The following is a 17213-nucleotide window of genomic DNA, read 5'->3' on the forward strand; positions in this document are numbered from 1 at the left end:
AGTCAAACACTAGATACAACCCAAATGTTCATCAAGAAGTGAATGGATAGATAGTGTTGTGGCATAGCTATGTCACGGACTACTTTTCAACAATAAAAAAGGCATAAACTATTGATAAATGCTACAACATGGATGAATTTCAGAATAATTATGCTGAATGAAAGAATTCAAGCAAAAGAAAGTACATACTGAATTATTCCACTTGTACAAAGTTCTAAGAAATGAAAATTTACGTATAGTGACTGAAAGCAGAACAGAGGTGGCCTGGGATAGGGTGGGGCAGAGAAGGGCTGGACAGAAGGATAGAGGGACACTAGGAAAGTTGTGGGAGTGATAGACATGGGCACTTTCTTGACTACAGTAATGGTTTCACAGGTATGCATACATCAAAACAGCAAATAGTATGCTATAAAAGTGTAGAGTTCATTTCATGTCAGCTAGACCTCAATACACCTGTTTAAAAAGATGAAAATAGTCTTAAATATAATTATGGCTTATAAAATGTTAATAGTTACCATTAACTATGGAAAGAATAATTCAGTTGAAACAATCACTTCTTCATATAGATCAGTAAAGGCAAACATGATGAATGAAGAATGAATTATCAGTAGTTGTGTTCATGTCACATTGCTCTTCCTTTCCTTACTGTACTTTCTCTAGTGATTTTTGCTATCTTTAAAAGTCATTTGAATTTAGCTTTCAATGACCATGACTTTGTTATTAAGAAATACCTTTAGGTCTGATCATTCTTGACAGCTTCACCTGAGTATCATCTCCCTGGTATCTCCCACCTATATAATTTCTAATCCCTGGAGGACCTGCTTTGGCCCACACTGGGATTTACCATTCCTAGATCCTTGCCAACTGAAGTGGCCTTGCTTTAACTACAGGGTATTTTGTGTTCTGACCCTTCCTTTTCAGCCTTGTTGTATTTCTTGTCCTGGTGTAACATTATTTCAGATGACATGGCTGGTAATTATTTCAGCTTTTATCTTCCTCCCACCCATCCTTCATTTGAAAGAGAACAGACTCCCTAACAGATACCTGAGAAGATATAAATGGGTCTCAGGCTTTGAGGTTCAGAATCACCTGGAAGGCTTGTCTAGATAGAGAAACCAGGTCCCACTCCCAGAATTTCTGATTCTGTAGTTTGGGGATGGGTTCAGAAATTTGCATTTCTAACTAGTTCCCAGATAACGGTGATGTCACTGGCCCCCAGCGGGGGGGGGGGGGCAGGGGGTGCTACTTTGAGAACTATGCTTAAACACCACTGGCTTTGAAGTTGGATGGAACAAGGTTCAATCCCAGCTGCATGTCTGAAGGTAATTTATTTACTTTAGTCTCAGTTTGCTCCCTTGCAAATTAGCAATTATTATTGTTACCTCTTTATAGGATTATTGTAAAGATGAAATGTGTTAATATCTGCAAAGCACCTAGAATGCATGAGGATTTAATAAAGCTAGCATTACTCTTAGTAGATGAATTATCGTTATTAGACCACTCATTGAGAGGATATATGAGAAAAGACAAGTACTTCCCTCAGCATGTGCCATCCGCAGACATCTCTTTCTCTTTCAGTCTCTTAAGACTCATTGTTCCCTCACTTATCTATCAGGCACCCAGGCATTCTCTCTCTGGTCCAGTATCTTCCTACTGTCTCCCTGTTATCCCAGGTTTACTCTTCCCCACATTTAAACTCATTAGGCCTTTGATGACTTAGTCATCTGATAAGCCTAAGAGAACACATGTAGCTTAACTGGTGTCATTAGTACCTGGTGTTTCTCCCAGCGATTGTCCTCAAATTTTTAGTGACATCAGTTTTAGCAATGAAAGAAATCATGAGCGTGGAAGTGTTTGTGAATGTGTGTGTATGTGGACATGTACTTTGGCAGGCTGGAAGGGGGATACATTTCAGATGACACTGAATCAGGGGCTGATTGCTTCACTAAGCTCAGGGACCTAACTATTGCATTTACTGGGAGCTAAAACAGAATCCAATTAAGTTTTTTTTGCCATCGACCTGCAGGAATTCTGGCTGGAAGGCTGCGTGCTCTATAACTGCAGCTCTCCTCCGCCGTTGCTTTTCATTCTTATCTGTCTCCACTCTTAAAGAAACTATCGAATCAAATCAAAGCAGACAGGTCAAAGCAAGCCGACACCAGGAACGCCACACCTTAATCACATGACATCAGGCCCTAGTGCCTACATCTTGCTCCTGTTTAAAATCCTCACACAGAAAGTTGGGAGTGAGGCAGGCTTTGGAGATTTGGATACAACCCTGCCGACCGTTTTGTTATTTAATGGTGTTGGAAACTAACTGAGCTTAGCCTTCCAGAAGACAGGTGTGTTGCTTTATGGCCTTTCTGCAGAACACATAAAAGTGACGGGTGAAAGGAAGGGAGGACTCAGGGTTGGCTGGTTATCTACCCTGACAAGCAGCAGCGTTTATGGGGGCTCTGTGCCATCACCTTGTACAAATGAAGCTCATGTAAGCAAAATAAGTATGCGTGCAGGAACCTCCCATTTCCCTTTTCTCAACTGAGGGGCATCCAACCATAAATATGTTTCAAAAGAGGTTTAACATTTCTTTTTTTAAAGATTTTATTTATTTATTTATTTGAGAGAGAGAGAGAGAAACAGCATGAGAGGGGATAGGGTCAGAGGGAGAAGCAGGCTCCCTGCTGAGCCGGGAGCCCGATGTGGGACTCGATCCCAGGACTCCGGGATCATGACCTGAGCCGAAGTCAGTCTCTTAACCAACTGAGCCACCCAGGCGCCCTAACATTTCTGATAAATTGATTTTAAGCAGCTCAGAGCTACTTAAATATCAGAGGTCTTACTGCAAGGGCTCCCTGCCTCAGCCACAGCAATCCTTGGAGAGTCTCCCAGTCACTATACGCTGGAAAAGACATTGGTTAGCAAGTTTCCTTTGTCCCTGTTTAAGCCCTACTTCTGATTTCTTTTCCAGTTGCACAGTCTGATTCCTAGAATTAAATATTATCCCCTGCAATCAGGTTTTCTCCCTTTGCCCCTGGGATCAAGTCCTATTTTCTGAATTTGTTTCATGTCTTCACATTAAGTGCAGTAGTTTTTACCAAATACTGACAAATCACATATTCAGTCAATGCTTGTGGCTTCTTTAACTGTTAAAAGGTCCAATCCCTATTGTTAGATAAAACATACCATTAAGGATAATATTAGCTAAAGTGTTATATTAATTTTTCACTAAAGTGACCCATTTGTTACATGCAGCGGGTTCTTAAGAAAAAGAAGCTTTAGGTATCTGTGGCAAGATCATAAAGCAGTAACATAGCAAACTGGACTCAGTTTCCCCTGGCAATCAGCCTGTCTCTACTAGATCACGTCAATGTTCCTCTCATCAATATATGTACCACTAATCTTGGTGGTAAACTAAAGCAAACTTAAATTAGGAAAGAAATCTTCTGAGGAGCACCTTCCTTCCCGTCAATGCAAAGCATCCTAGACTCTCCATAGGAAAACTATGGAAGACTAATACTTTTCAAAAGTAACTAAGTTTAAAATAACTCAAAGAGGGGCGCCTGGGTGGCTCAGTTGGTTAAGCGACTGCCTTCGGCTCAGGTCATGATCCTGGAGTCCCGGGATCGAGTCCCACATCGGGCTCCCTGCTCGGCGGGGGGTCTGCTTCCCCCTCTGCCCTCTTCCCTCTCATGCTCTCTGTCTCTCATTCTCTCTCTCTCTCAAATAAATAAATAAAAAATCTTTAAAAAAAAAAACCTCAAAGAATCAAATTTCCTATTTAATTTTAGCTCTTCCAAAGGCACAATATGGGGGTTTATTTATTTATTCAAAAACATATATGTATACCTACCACATGTTGTAGGTAGTGGGGATACAGCAGCAGACAAAAATTGTTGCCTGTGTGGAGTTTATGCTGGTGTGAGGAGGTGGGGACAAGCAAATAATAAGTAAGATATATACTATGCAGATGATGATAGGTGTGATGGAGAATGAAAAAGCAGGGAACAGGAGTGGAAAGGGGTGGTTTGGTTGTTACCTTATAGCCCCCAAAACCATATGGGGAAGAGAGTCTGGGGGGATGAGCAACCCAGAGTTCTGGGTCTCTTCACTAATGACAAGGGATGTAGAAAGACCAGGAGGCTTGGTCTTTTCTGCAAGAAAGGGAATCTGGGAATCTGTGCCTCAGGGATAAGTCTGTCAGAGACTCCTGCTCCAGGCCTCTGAAACTTCTGAGAAAGAGAGTCCAACCTTCCCAGAGGCCCTCCAGGTTCATCCTGCCCAAGTGCTTCTGAAGACATTCAAATTCAAAGGTCAAGGGATACTATTTAAATTACAACCTTGTTTTATTTTTATCTGACTGTGCAACATTGACACTAATTAGTGAGGGGGAAAGTGGTGTGGGTGTTGGGACACAGCTCGCTCTGGGCCTCTCTGACAATCCTGAGCTTCTACCTGCCAATGTGGACATGAGAGGAAGAAGGACAACTTCGTAATGTGTCTGTATCAGAGAGGAGGCTTGGAGGAAGCAAGATTCTGTACCTTAATTTGTGCTTTTATGGTCAGCAGTGACCCATTGGGCTCTCTGGATGCCTCTCAGAGCTATGTGGATGGGTGGGTTGTAGAAGAGCTCGGGGGTCATTGTGGACTGCTGGACTCCACACCCTTGAGATGAGCAGCTGTACTATACCCTCAGTGAAGCTCTCCCATGGCCAATGACTTAAGTCTTCCTTAGAGAGATAAGATTATTTCTAGGAGTTCATGGATCTTGGCAAGACTAAATGCTTTGGCTTCCCAGCCAGACCCTAACCCCACTTAATTACTCCTAGAATCAAATCCAGCTCCCATGGAACCCATCAGTGATCCCAATTGCCCTTTTACCATCATCCCTGGTTCATAGAAGTATCTTAATTAGAGATTACTATATACATTCCTAGAAGTCAGCAATATTCTATAGAAAAGTAACTGAAGAGAGGCTCAAGAATAAGAGAGAAGGTGGGGTTAAGAATAGAAATGCACAGTCAGTTCTGGAAGATATATTCAACACTCTGCCAAACTACTATTTTTGAGCCAGATTATCTTTTAGGTTATACGAATGTTTAGCAACAAGACATTCAGTACGTGTGTGTTCATTACCCTTCCTCCAGTCTCTCATGCACCCCGTGGGATGGTGTGCTGAACTGTATTCATGACACTTGCGAAGGAGTGCATGCGACTCTGTTCTCAAGGGAGCAAGTGTGTGCTTTGTGGGATGACCGAACTCATTCCAAATATTTATGTAGGGAAAAAATAGTCTCTAAGCATTTCCTATATGATGAGGAGGAAACACAGAGAAAAAGTTCATGTTTCTGAATGAGTTGGCCTTCTTTCTTTCATTTTCTAAAGGGCCGGGTATCCCTGATAATTAAAGAAAAGATGTGATTAGCAGGAAATAAATGTGGCATTAATTTTCATTGTGTCAACATTGTAAAATAATGTTTTTGAAATCTAATTTGCTGATGAATTAAGAGGGAATCCTGTTGGTTTAAGACAATGTAAATATAAATATTTCCCTTCATATTTTGGAGGAATCTTTATGAAAGCAATAGGAAATTATTGTTTGTGGCTCATTAAAGTAGCTACTTATAATTACTATGTTTTGACATCTACTTTATACCAATATGATAATTCTGACCTTCAGTTAAGGAGTCAATGAAATGCAGACTTTAAAACTGCCTTTCATAGGCTGTTCTTTCATCATGAACTATTTCAGGGGCTCTGTAGCAAATGGATATGTGCCATTGCCAGAAAATTTTTCACCTTCCGTGTGTTTGTTTTATGTATGTTTCACCTGTTACTAATTGTCTACCTAAGAGGAAGTGAGAAAATATCAAATTAAGGTGAAAGACTTGCATCCAACTTTCAGACTTAAAAGGCTGATTTTGGGGGCGCCTGGGTGGCTCAGATGGTTAAGCGTCTGCCTTCGGCTCAGGTCATGATCCCAGGGTCCTGGGATCGAGTCCCGCATCGGGCTCTCTGCTCCTTGGGAGCCTGTTTCTCTCTCTGCTTCTCTCTCTCTCTCTCTCTGTCTCTCGTGAATAAATAAATAAAATCTGAAAAAAAAAAAAGGCTGATTTTGGGAAATAGCTTCATGAAAATGTAAATGGAATATTTTAGCAATTGCCCTAATAATTAAGTGAATATTTTGCATTGCCCTAATAGGTGCATAAAATGGGTGATGAGATTTTCTAAACACTTTATAAAGAATCTCATAGTTGTAGGAGTTGAAAGTCAAATGGTAGAATTATTAGTTAATTGATGGAGTACAAATTTATAACAAGGAATCATAGTGCCATTTCAAGTAAGTGACACATCATCGATTATTATTAAATTATAAAAACAGTGAGAAAGGATTGTGCATGATCTTTTTAAAGAATTTGTCTATTTTCTGTTTTAAACTGTAATTGTAAATCACAGGGATGATGCATGTTTGTTATAGGAGATGTAAAAACAAGAACAATGTAGGTTAGCAAAGGGAAGAAAGTAGAAATCCTCTATTATCCTACTCGATGGATTTAAGTACCACTAACATTTTGAAGTATTTCTTCCTGTCTTTTTCTATATGTATGATATATTTTCTTTTTAACAAAAATAGAGTCACATTTGCATTGGTTTCTGGACCATAGTTTAATTTAATAATATACTTTGAACATGTGCTTTGTGTCTATGGGGAATGTCCTTAATTTTTTTCTATAATATTATTTTGTAATACTTCCTTAGTAGTCAGTCTATGTAGATATACTGTGGTTTTTTAAACAACCACATTATTGTTAAATATTTAGGTTTCAGGTTTTCCATATTATGCTATTATGAATGACTGTGTAATATCTCATTATATACATCTTTATATACTTATCTGATTTTTTTTTATCACTTTCTAAATGTGACATTGATGGATCAAAGTCCTGAACACTTCCATTGCCCTTCAGTGAGGATGTATCAGTTTACACTCCTACCAGTAAGGCTCGAGAATGCCTGTTGCATTTTACGTTCCCCAAACTGGACATTATCTTCTTTGTTACTTAATTTGCATTTAAATCTTTCCTGTTACAGATTTTTGTTTGTTTGTTTTTATGTTTAGGAAGACCATTCCTATCCTGAGAATAAGTTAATGTTTACAGTATTCTAAAAATTCCTTAATGATATCATTTTTTTTTATATTTTGATCTTTAATCCAACTGAAACTTTTCTATAATGGATGAGACAGGAATGTAATTTCACTTAAAAAAATGATTAACCTTTATAATATATTTTTAGAATAATACATTCTTTCTCCAGATACTTGGATGGCACCTTAATTGTATACCAAATTGTGGGCTAATTTCTAATTTTCTAATCTATTTATGTTTATTTTTATTCCATTATTATACTGTTTAAAATTATTATATCTTTATACATTAGTTTAATATATCTGGTAGATTGAATTGCCCAACCTTACCAAGTACATTCTTAAATTTTCCAAGCTTTGTCAACTTACAAAAAAAAATTACATCATATACAAAATTTGATAAGATTTCCATTTAATTTATCATTAGAGAAATAGCAACCTAACAAATTTGAGTTTTCACATTTAGAAATTTGGTATATTTCCTTATGATTTTTTGAATAGTTCTTAGTAAGTTTTTGTGATTTTTAAACTATATGCATATATATATCCTGCAAATACTAATATTAATGTTTTTTCTTTAAAAACTAGCCTATAATCTGTTGATGCTAAATACATTTATTTTCATAATTTTGAACCATGTGAAATTAAAGCTTAAAAATGTATTACATGAGATGAAAAAAATAAAGGTAAATGGAAGCTAATTAAATTGCAATCCAATACAGATATCTCAATGCGTATTTAAAGGAAGAAGTAAGTTCTTTTTTTAATTGTCAACTAATAACATGTCAAAAGAAAATTTATATCTATAGTTATTTTTACAAATTTTCTAATCATTTTTTATTATCGTAAAACTTGAAATACAACATAGGAAATTAACAACAACACTGCTTGCTCATTTGCCATTTCAAATAACTATAAATAGAAATAGAATTTCTGAGTAAAAGTTACATATACTATAATTTTGATACATATTGTCAAGTTTCCTTCCATGGGGATGTGCCAATTTATACATCCACCACCAACAGGAGAGTTTGCCTGTTTTACCACAGTATCAAGAATAAAGTAGGTCATTAAATTTTAGGATTTGTGCCAATGTGTAAGTAAAAAAAAAAAGCCATAAAATTTTCATTTGTATTTTTTTCTAAAATTTGGACAATTTTTCATATGTTTTAGAAACTTTATTTCATTTTTTTTGGTGGAATGACTTTTGAAATTCTTTGCCCATTTTTAAAATAGAATTGAAACTTTTTTATTTCATTTTTTTTTGGTGGAATGACTTTTGAAATTCTTTGCCCATTTTTAAAATAGAATTGTTGGTCTATTTCCTATCAATTTCTAAGAGATCTTTATGTATAAGTGAGATTAACCCTTTAGGATATAAGTGATAATTTATAATTAAGATTTTTAATTTTTTTTACAGTGGTGTTTTGTTTTTGTTTTGCCAGGTGGAGATTTTTGTTTGTTTTTAAAATACAGCCACTTTAAGAGTACAAATCAAATCATCCAGGTTCTCTTCTTGTACTGTTTTGGAAAATAAGTTTATATATAAATCTTTGTTGCATTCAAAAATTTCCTGAGTTTCAGATAAAGTAGAAGTTTAAAATTATTTCTTTCAGACAACTATCCAGTTGTTCTAACACCATTCCTTTACAAATTATCTTTTCCCATTGATTTGAAATAGTACTTTATCTGTCATATACCAAATTTTCATGCGTTGCTAGGTCTATGAACTCTATTACATTTCGTTGATATTTCAGCATCATATACCAGTGCCACAATTTTATTTTAGTGATACATATATTTCTTGTGTGTGTGTGTGTGTGTGTATGTGTGTAGAGAGAGAGACCTGTATATTTGTTTTGTACCCTGTTATCTTACTGAATTGTCCTTATAGTAGTTTTCAGTCTATTTTCTTGGGTTTTTCAAGTATACATACAATCATATCACATGATTCTTTTCTAATATATTAGCTAGTTCATATCTACTCTCTATCTGAAACTTTAAATTATAGTGGGCATCCTTGTCTTTTTCCTAACTTATATTGAGAATGCCTTTACTGTTTACCTATTAAACACAATTCTGTCTTTTTGGACTGAGGTAGATAAATTTTATCATGCAAAAATTATCCACTTGGTCTAATTTTATCAAGAATTTTTGTTAATAGCTTTCGCTGATTTGTGTCTAATATCTTTATATATGGAAATAATATCTTTTTTTCCAGTTTGGAAATAGGATAAGTTATATTAATGTATTTCCTAATATTGAACTCTTTTTGTAAACTCCACTTGGTCAGGATGCTTAATTATTTTAATCCTCTTCTAGATTCTTTTTGCTAACACAAATGTGCAGTACCATTCCCACAGTCTCTGAAAACGCAATTTTTTCCCATGAATTTGATACCAAAACTCAGCTGGTATTAAAACCTGATTTGAGATCGTATGAGACTCTGTATTTATTTAGTCTTGGTATGATTATTATATTTCTTGTTGTAGAAATGTCCATGTGATTGAAGAATGCTGACCTAGACCCACTGGCCATGTAATATACTATACGATATATGAACTCCGTTCTCTTTGTAAAATCCACAACCCAAGGGTTTTAGATTGAGGATTTTGTATCTTATTAGTTCCCTATTACTAATTATAAGTTGCCCTCCACTTATTTTCTTAATTTGAATTCTTTAGTTTGTATCAGTGTGATACTCCAGAAAAAAGAAAATTCTGTAAGAGTTTAATTAACATTAGAATTCTTTTATTTAAAGGTTTGATACAACCTTTTAAATTATGAAAATAAAATAGTTTTTTTTGAAAATTCATTCAGTAAAGAGGCTTATAAAATAAAACACCAAAGTTTTTTGCTTCTACCTTTGCACTTTTATTCTTAGTTACTCTTCAGATCATTGGATCACTATTAAAAATTTGGCATGTGTTCTTCCAGAACTTTCCTTATGCCTCATACAAAAACAACAAGGGAGGGTTTAAATTTTTTTTTTAGAAGTCTGATTTATTAAGCTGAATAGCTTTTTATATTTTTTGAACATTTGCATTTTGTGAGCTGTTTGTATACTTTTCTATTGTTTTTATTATCATCAGTCTGTAAAGGTTCAATGTTTTAAAGAGATTAGCTTTTGTCTTTCCCCCCTTTACCTTCTCACTTTTCCCTAAAAGCAACCATTGAATCATTACTAATGGTCTCCTGTGTATCTACTTAGCTCTTTTCCTATGTACATGCAAATTTTAGTATCTACTTAAAATTGTATATATATATATTTTTTAAGATTTTATTTATTTGACACAGAGAGACAGGAAGAGCAGGAACACAAGCAGGGGGAGTGGGAGAGGGAGAAGCAGGCTTCCCGCCGAGCAGGGAGCCTGATGCAGGGCTCGATCCCAGGACCCCAGGACCATGACCTGAGCTGAAGGCAGACGCTTAACGTCTGAGCCACCCAGGTGCCCCTTAAAATTGTATATTAATTAAAATGTTTTAAATGTATATCACTTAAAATGTATGTATTATATGTAAAATACATTTTAGTATATTATGCATAATATATAGTCTACTATACATTCCCTGCTTATTTTATATAGCAATAAAAAAAATGCCAGTAGGGCCTTTTTTTAAATTTATTTATTTATTTATTTATTTATTTATTATTATTTTTTAAAGATTTTATTTATTTATTTGACAGAGAGAGAGATAGCGAGAGCAGTAACACAAGCAGGGGGAATGGGAGAGGGAGAAGCAGGCTTCTTGCCGAGCAGGGAGCCCGATGTGGGACTCGATCCCAGGACCCTGGGATCATGACCTGAGCTGAAGGCAGACGCTTAACGACTGAGCCACCCAGGCGCCCAAGGGCCTTTTTAAAGGCTGCAATATATTTCATTTGTCCATTGAAGGACTATTAGGTTTTCTCCCACCGTCTTGCTCTTAAAATGTAGTAAAAATGCAGTACATGAATGTGGGGAAAAGTACAAGAGGAGGGATTTCTGACTTCAAGTTTCATGAAACTTTTGATGGACAGTACCCTCTTAAAAGTTGTTTCTACTTTTCACACCCCTTTTTAAAATACCTTTGCAGATTGGGGGTATTATGAATTCCAAGTTATGATCAATACAATATTGGTATCTCATTTTTACCATTTTTATGTCCCTGGTCCTTGTGAGGTTGGGCATGTTTTCATATACATGTTAGACGTTTGGTTTTCTTCTGTGAGTTTCCTTTCTGTATTCTTTGCCCATTTCCTTCCCTATAGAGTTGATTTTCTGTCATTTATTTCAAGGAGCTCATCGTATATTAGGGATCTTAACAATTACATGTGTCACATGTTTGCTCCCAGGCACCTGTAAAGTCTCTCTCACTTTTGTGTACTGCCCATCCCCTCCGTTGTCTTCTTCCTTTCCATTTTCTCTTTTGCCTAGTCGATTTCCTGCCTTATTTGTGTCAGTACTAAACTAGAAGGGAATAAGGGACAAGGAATTAAATATTTGAATAGGGCCTTCATTTTAGCTAAAAAGGATATGGAACCTTCTCACTTAGTGTGTATGGAGGATTTTGTGGGTGCTTCCTGTCTATTCCAATTTTTCACAAAGTGACTTCCTTCAGAACCATTAATAATGACTAACTATATATCCCAGTGAAAACAGGGAACTCACTGACATACTGGCTGATCAAATGTAAAAAATACAGCTAGTCATTTGGATATTCTAGTGAACAAATATTTTGTCAATAAAATATATTTTCATTTACCAAATATTTGAAATATTTATATGATGCTCCAAACTAGAATTTTTTTTAAGCAAATGCTGTGCTACTTTACCTTTTTATACTATAAAGACAGAAAACCATAAAGAATCTTCATTAATTCACTTAGAAAGGACTCAGGCTGAAAGATAGGTCAAAGTAACACAATCTTGGGGAAAGATGGGCAGTTAGGAAATGTCATATTTTTCAGGAAGGCATTTGGATTGCTAGCTCTTGCAGAGATATAGAGGAGGGAGAAGCAAAGGCTTAATCATATTTTAAAAAACAATAAATTCCTTTGTCAATTCCCCCCCAGTCCTCGCCAAATAAAAAAGTACCTTCCTCTTTCTCCTCTTATTTTTTCTGTGCCCAATCATTCACATTGTCCCTGAATGTTTCTTGTTTTGTTTGCTCTTAAGTAATCTGAGAATGAAGATTTTTATATTAGCTGAATATTGAGTTTTAAGGTCAGGTGTGGTAAATTCTATCATTTTAAACTTTTGTTTTACATCTTTATAGCCTCTTGTTCTTGGCAAGTTATAATTCAGGAAGGCAGAGAAATTGATATTAGTATGCAAAAGCAAAGTATTTGGCAGCCAAGATAATCAGCATTTATGCAAACTAAAAATGTTCAACATTTATGAAGATTTAAGAAATGTAGAAAATGTTATAGGGCTGTTTACAAATTAAGATTTATTGCCTGCATCTTGAATCCATAGGGTACGTTTTTATCTTTTTTTTTTTAATCTAAGAAATTAGTGGCACACTTTAAGAGTTTACACTATAATAGGCAAATTAATCTTGTTGTATAGAATGAAAAAGGCTTACCATGTGTTGGAAATTTAAGAAATTGTTCCAATTGTATTCTGTCATAATAAACATCTACCCCTTCCCTCCCCCCATCTCTGCTTTTCCACACATGGGTCATCTGTTTCTGTTTTCTGGGCTAAGCTTACAATGAGAGCAAGCAAGATGGGGCTCCGTCTGTTCTCTCAGTAAAAGTACCAGTATCATTGGTGGTCATAAGGATTCTTCAGTGATCCTTAATATGCTTTTCTTTGACAATGATTATACTTCAATTTTTGGGGACAAGTGACTAATTAGTGTCATATAAAAAAAGATAATATGTCATTATGCTACAATCAGAGTTTGTCTTTCTAGTAAGTCCAATTCAGGTTCATTTCCCTTATTAAAAAAAGAAAAAAGTTTGCTTGGAAATGGCAAAAAGGAACAGAAACTATAGTGTGTCATGAACAAAATTCTGGAAAACTTAACTAATCTTGTTCTCTTAACATGTTTTTCAGGAATATAATGAGTGACTAATCAAATAATTGAACAATTAAAGTCCATTTATTATATGATGTTTTTATACAAAGAGGGTTTCATTTGAAGATAAATTTCTACTCTGGCACATGGAGAGAAGTTGAATAATCTTGGGTGACATCAAATTAAAGGTGATTAGTTGTAGTGGATGATGTGACCTTTGATGTAGACATTAATTCTGGATATATTATAGGTTTTGGTGTGGGGTCACTAGGAGGATGTGGTAGTGTATGTGTAAACCCTGCGTTTTAAATATAGGGTCTAGTATGCTTTCAATCTGTGGGTTTTCTAAGTATGCCCAGATGAGAGTTCTTAACTATAAGCATAATTTTGTTTACCATAAATGTGAAACAAAGCCAACCAGGGACACCTAGGGAAGAGAGGATCCTCAAGGACCTGTTTAGACAGTTGCTTCTAGAAAAAAAACAGTCTTCAGTCAAAGACTTGTCAATCCTATTTTTAAAGATTGATTAGGTAGCTGATTTTTTCCTCCTTCTGTCCTTGGAGAAAATGAAAAATAACAGGTCCTCTACCACTTTAGACTAAACATTCATATACTTTATGACAGTTAGGTCTCCCTTGAGCTTTCTCTTCTTCAGGACAAATTATGCTCCTTGAATCTGTCCTCATAGGTCCTATTTTTCAACCATTAAATCATCTTATTGTTCTTCCCTGGATCTTTTCCAGTTTCTTCAAAATCCTCTAAAAAGTATAAAGTCTTAAATTATATATCTTTACATATATTAGATAGGTTAGGACTTCAGGATGATATTTATTTCCACCTTCTAAGTCAGAAAAGATGGTCACTATGACACAGGTCAGTTGGATGAGAGGAATAAGAATAAAGAGAGAAGGCAAGTGAGCAGTTGAATATTCAACTCACTGGATTCATATGATCAGAAATAGTAAAACTGTGTCTGCAAAAATGTCATGTGTTCTTCCTAAGTCCTTTGGAAGACACTAAAACACAAAAATTATTATAAAAACAACCAGAACTGCTTTTGTTTTTTCTTTAAACAGATACCTCTTTTTCCTATTTATAATTCTATAAAGAAAAAGATTAGCAGGTGAATTAACGTAATGGCAAGTTCAGGACAAAAAAAAGAGGTGGGTGATAGAGGAAGATGAGCACTTGCTAACTCAAGGAGGGGCACAGGTATTCAGCATTAGACTGACCTCAGCTTAATTAAGAGCTACAACCACTTTTTCAAGCAGGTATTAATGACAGGAGGGGGCATTTGTGGATTGTTAGCTAGCATAGCATTATTTTTTTGGTAGTACATGACTAGTAGAAAGAACATGATACTAGCTTTGCTGATATGCTGTCCTGGGTCTGTGGCATTGGATTGTCTTCTCTGTGGCATCACCTTGATTTTGAGTGACCAGCATGATCAGCGTACTGTAGGCATTTCAACCTCTCTATTCCTTAGGGCCAAAAAAGAACCCATAATCTTATAAACTAAGCTCTCAGCTGTCTAATTACTATGAAAGTAAGATTCCAGTGTAATAAAAACCTAGAATAAAAGCCCTAAATCTTCTAGTCTTTCTTACTTCAACTTAAGTGCATTAATGATTGAATTCTGTATTTCTTTAATAATTTAACTTTAAATCTAAAGTTTTCTCTCAGCCCAAAGCAAAATACCTGGCACTTACCCTACTCTCTCTCCTGGGTTATGCACCATGAAATGGGGTGAACTGCTTCATAGCCTCCCCAAGAGAGAAATTAAGTCATTACAAAAAGGTGGTTCTGTGTTCTTTCCAATATCCTCCCTATAAATCAACAGTAAATAATAGGGATCACAACAAAGTCAGCTTATAAGAGATTTAATTCCCCAGATGGAAAGCTTCATGATGCACCCATTGCTGGTTTATTTTCATGTTAAGGTGGGATAAAAATATAAATTTGCCATGCCCATATTGAAGAACCCCAGGCAGATCTTAGAGGGCTCTTGCATCGAATGGTGGGCAGTGGTGAAATATTTGCAGTTCGCACTAACCCCTCTTGGAAAGCTAATGCAGTATGGTCTTACCATTTTTGCAGACAGGACAACATTGTTCTGGTTCATAGACTGGGTTGACACACTCAGGAACTGCGCAGTCTGCTACAACACAGTGAACTTCATTGCTGGGCTCACAGCGACACCATTCACATGGAGAGGGCTAGGAACAAATCTAAAATTAGCCCCTTTTCTCCTATAACTTAATGCTTTGCACATTCATATGCTGTCAGAAGATAAAACATCAGTGTTTATATTGGCTTTACTGTATTAACTCCATTTACCACGTGTATGATTCATTCTTCCCCAATGGAAAGCAACCTGGAAATCCAAGCCACAGTGGGTCGCCGTGTGCCACTCAGGTTGCCGTGAGCAATTGGAGCACATTGGATGACTCTTCCTATGACTTATATTCCTACTTTCCGAAGAAATGTTTGGACAACTAGTATGTCACCTCCTGGTTTGGTTTCCAGAGGTACTGATTGCTCTGCCTTCCTCTGGTAAACAGGAATGATACTGGACCATGTGAAATAAGTTTTTGCCATTTGTCACTTTTTTTTCCCCCAAGAAAGACAAAGATTACTGAGAAAAAAGAAAATGGTAAATGGACATCCTTACCCTTTGTAGGAACTCTTTTCCAAGCTAACCTAGACTCTAAATGGCTTTTTTTCCAGTATGAATTTTAGAAGAGATTGCATTTGGGATCCAAACACCCAGGTACTGCCTCTTGAAAGATTTAGTGAATAACTTTCATCTTGCCTGCTTGCTGTTATGAATGAACTGAAATGATTGACTTAAAAAGCCACTACTTAAGAGTCAAAGACTCTAAAAATGGAATTGAAAAGTGATTAATTTAGAGGGGGGAAAAAGGGCAGAAAACAATTTTTGACTCAACAGTACTTACCAGCCATGAGTGAGTTTGAGATTTTCTGTTTCTTTTCTAGAAACTGCCTAATACCACAAATCATTTCAAGCAGTGACCACTCTGTGACTTTCTCAAGTTCTCAAGTTCTAGCTCTCCTTTCTCATGAAACAGAGGCTTGGAATTCTGGAATAAAAAGTTGGAGGTCTTGGAAGTTATACAGGTCTATATTTCTCAAATCATGCCATTTGTTCTGAGAAAATTCTGCCTCTTGTCCTGTGCCACGGGACTATATTTCCTCTCTTGCAAACTGTGTTAATTAAAGCTCTCTGCTTTTGTCTCAGTGGCTAATGTCCATGTCAGCTCTTATTTCTTCTTGAACCTGACTATTTGGATAATATCAATGCTTCTTGACTCAGGTAGTCCGTGGGGGTGAACATCTTTCAACAAATTATTTTCAAATTAATTTTACCTTTGCCTTCTGCTTAAAGAATGATAGTCTGGCTTTCAATTATTTTACTTTCAAATTTAGTGAGAATAAGAGAATTAGACATAGAATCTGTCAGAAAGTATTGCTATTTCTTAACATGGTCAATAAATTTATTGAAGGGTACAGTTAAGCTCTTTACTGTGTGGTAAAATGGGTTAAGTGTCTCAATGGAATCTGTTGGATCATCTTAAGGGCTGGGATTTTCCTGGACCTACTCTACTGAATAATCTCAGTAAACTAAGGAAAAGATTTGATACTACAGCTCATTATTTGTTGGAGAAAATGTGAGAAATACTGTGAGAAAGGAAAATTCTTGCTGCTCTCCTGTTCCTTATTTTTCAAACCCCATTGTGTTATTAAATCTCCAAGCAAAATGATCCGAAGATGTCCCCCTTTCCTTGATTAATTGCAAAGAAGTATTTTTGCATGGCCTTCTGAAGTACAGCAAGGACTTGGCCTGCATTTATCGCTAATATGAGAGAAAGTAGGAACCACTAATCTCACTTCCACACCCTGCCCTCCCACAGCTGTGACTCTTTGTTCTTGCTGGTTCCTTTCTTGCTGAAGGAGGGGCTGATCTGTACAACTCTAGTGGACTGATTCTGGCATTAAAAATCCCCAAGAGCCCCTAAATTTTCCAATGCAAAATGTTTACCT

At 36.1% G+C, this 17213-nt stretch overlaps 1 protein-coding gene across 1 annotated transcript in view; it reads right to left on the reverse strand.

The window, feature by feature from the left end:
* The window catches only part of VWC2L (von Willebrand factor C domain containing 2 like), a 148154-nt gene that overhangs the window by 113807 nt on the left and 17134 nt on the right, over positions 1-17213 (reverse strand). The window contains exon 2 of the mRNA XM_035007219.1: positions 15238-15367. Coding sequence (XP_034863110.1) covers positions 15238-15367 — 130 coding nt within the window. The remainder of the gene's footprint in view (positions 1-15237; positions 15368-17213) is intronic.

Source organism: Mirounga leonina, unplaced genomic scaffold (genome assembly GCF_011800145.1).
Source record: "Mirounga leonina isolate KUSES-001 unplaced genomic scaffold, KU_Mleo_1.0 Mir_151, whole genome shotgun sequence".
In the NCBI taxonomy this organism is placed as follows: Eukaryota; Metazoa; Chordata; class Mammalia; order Carnivora; family Phocidae; genus Mirounga; species Mirounga leonina.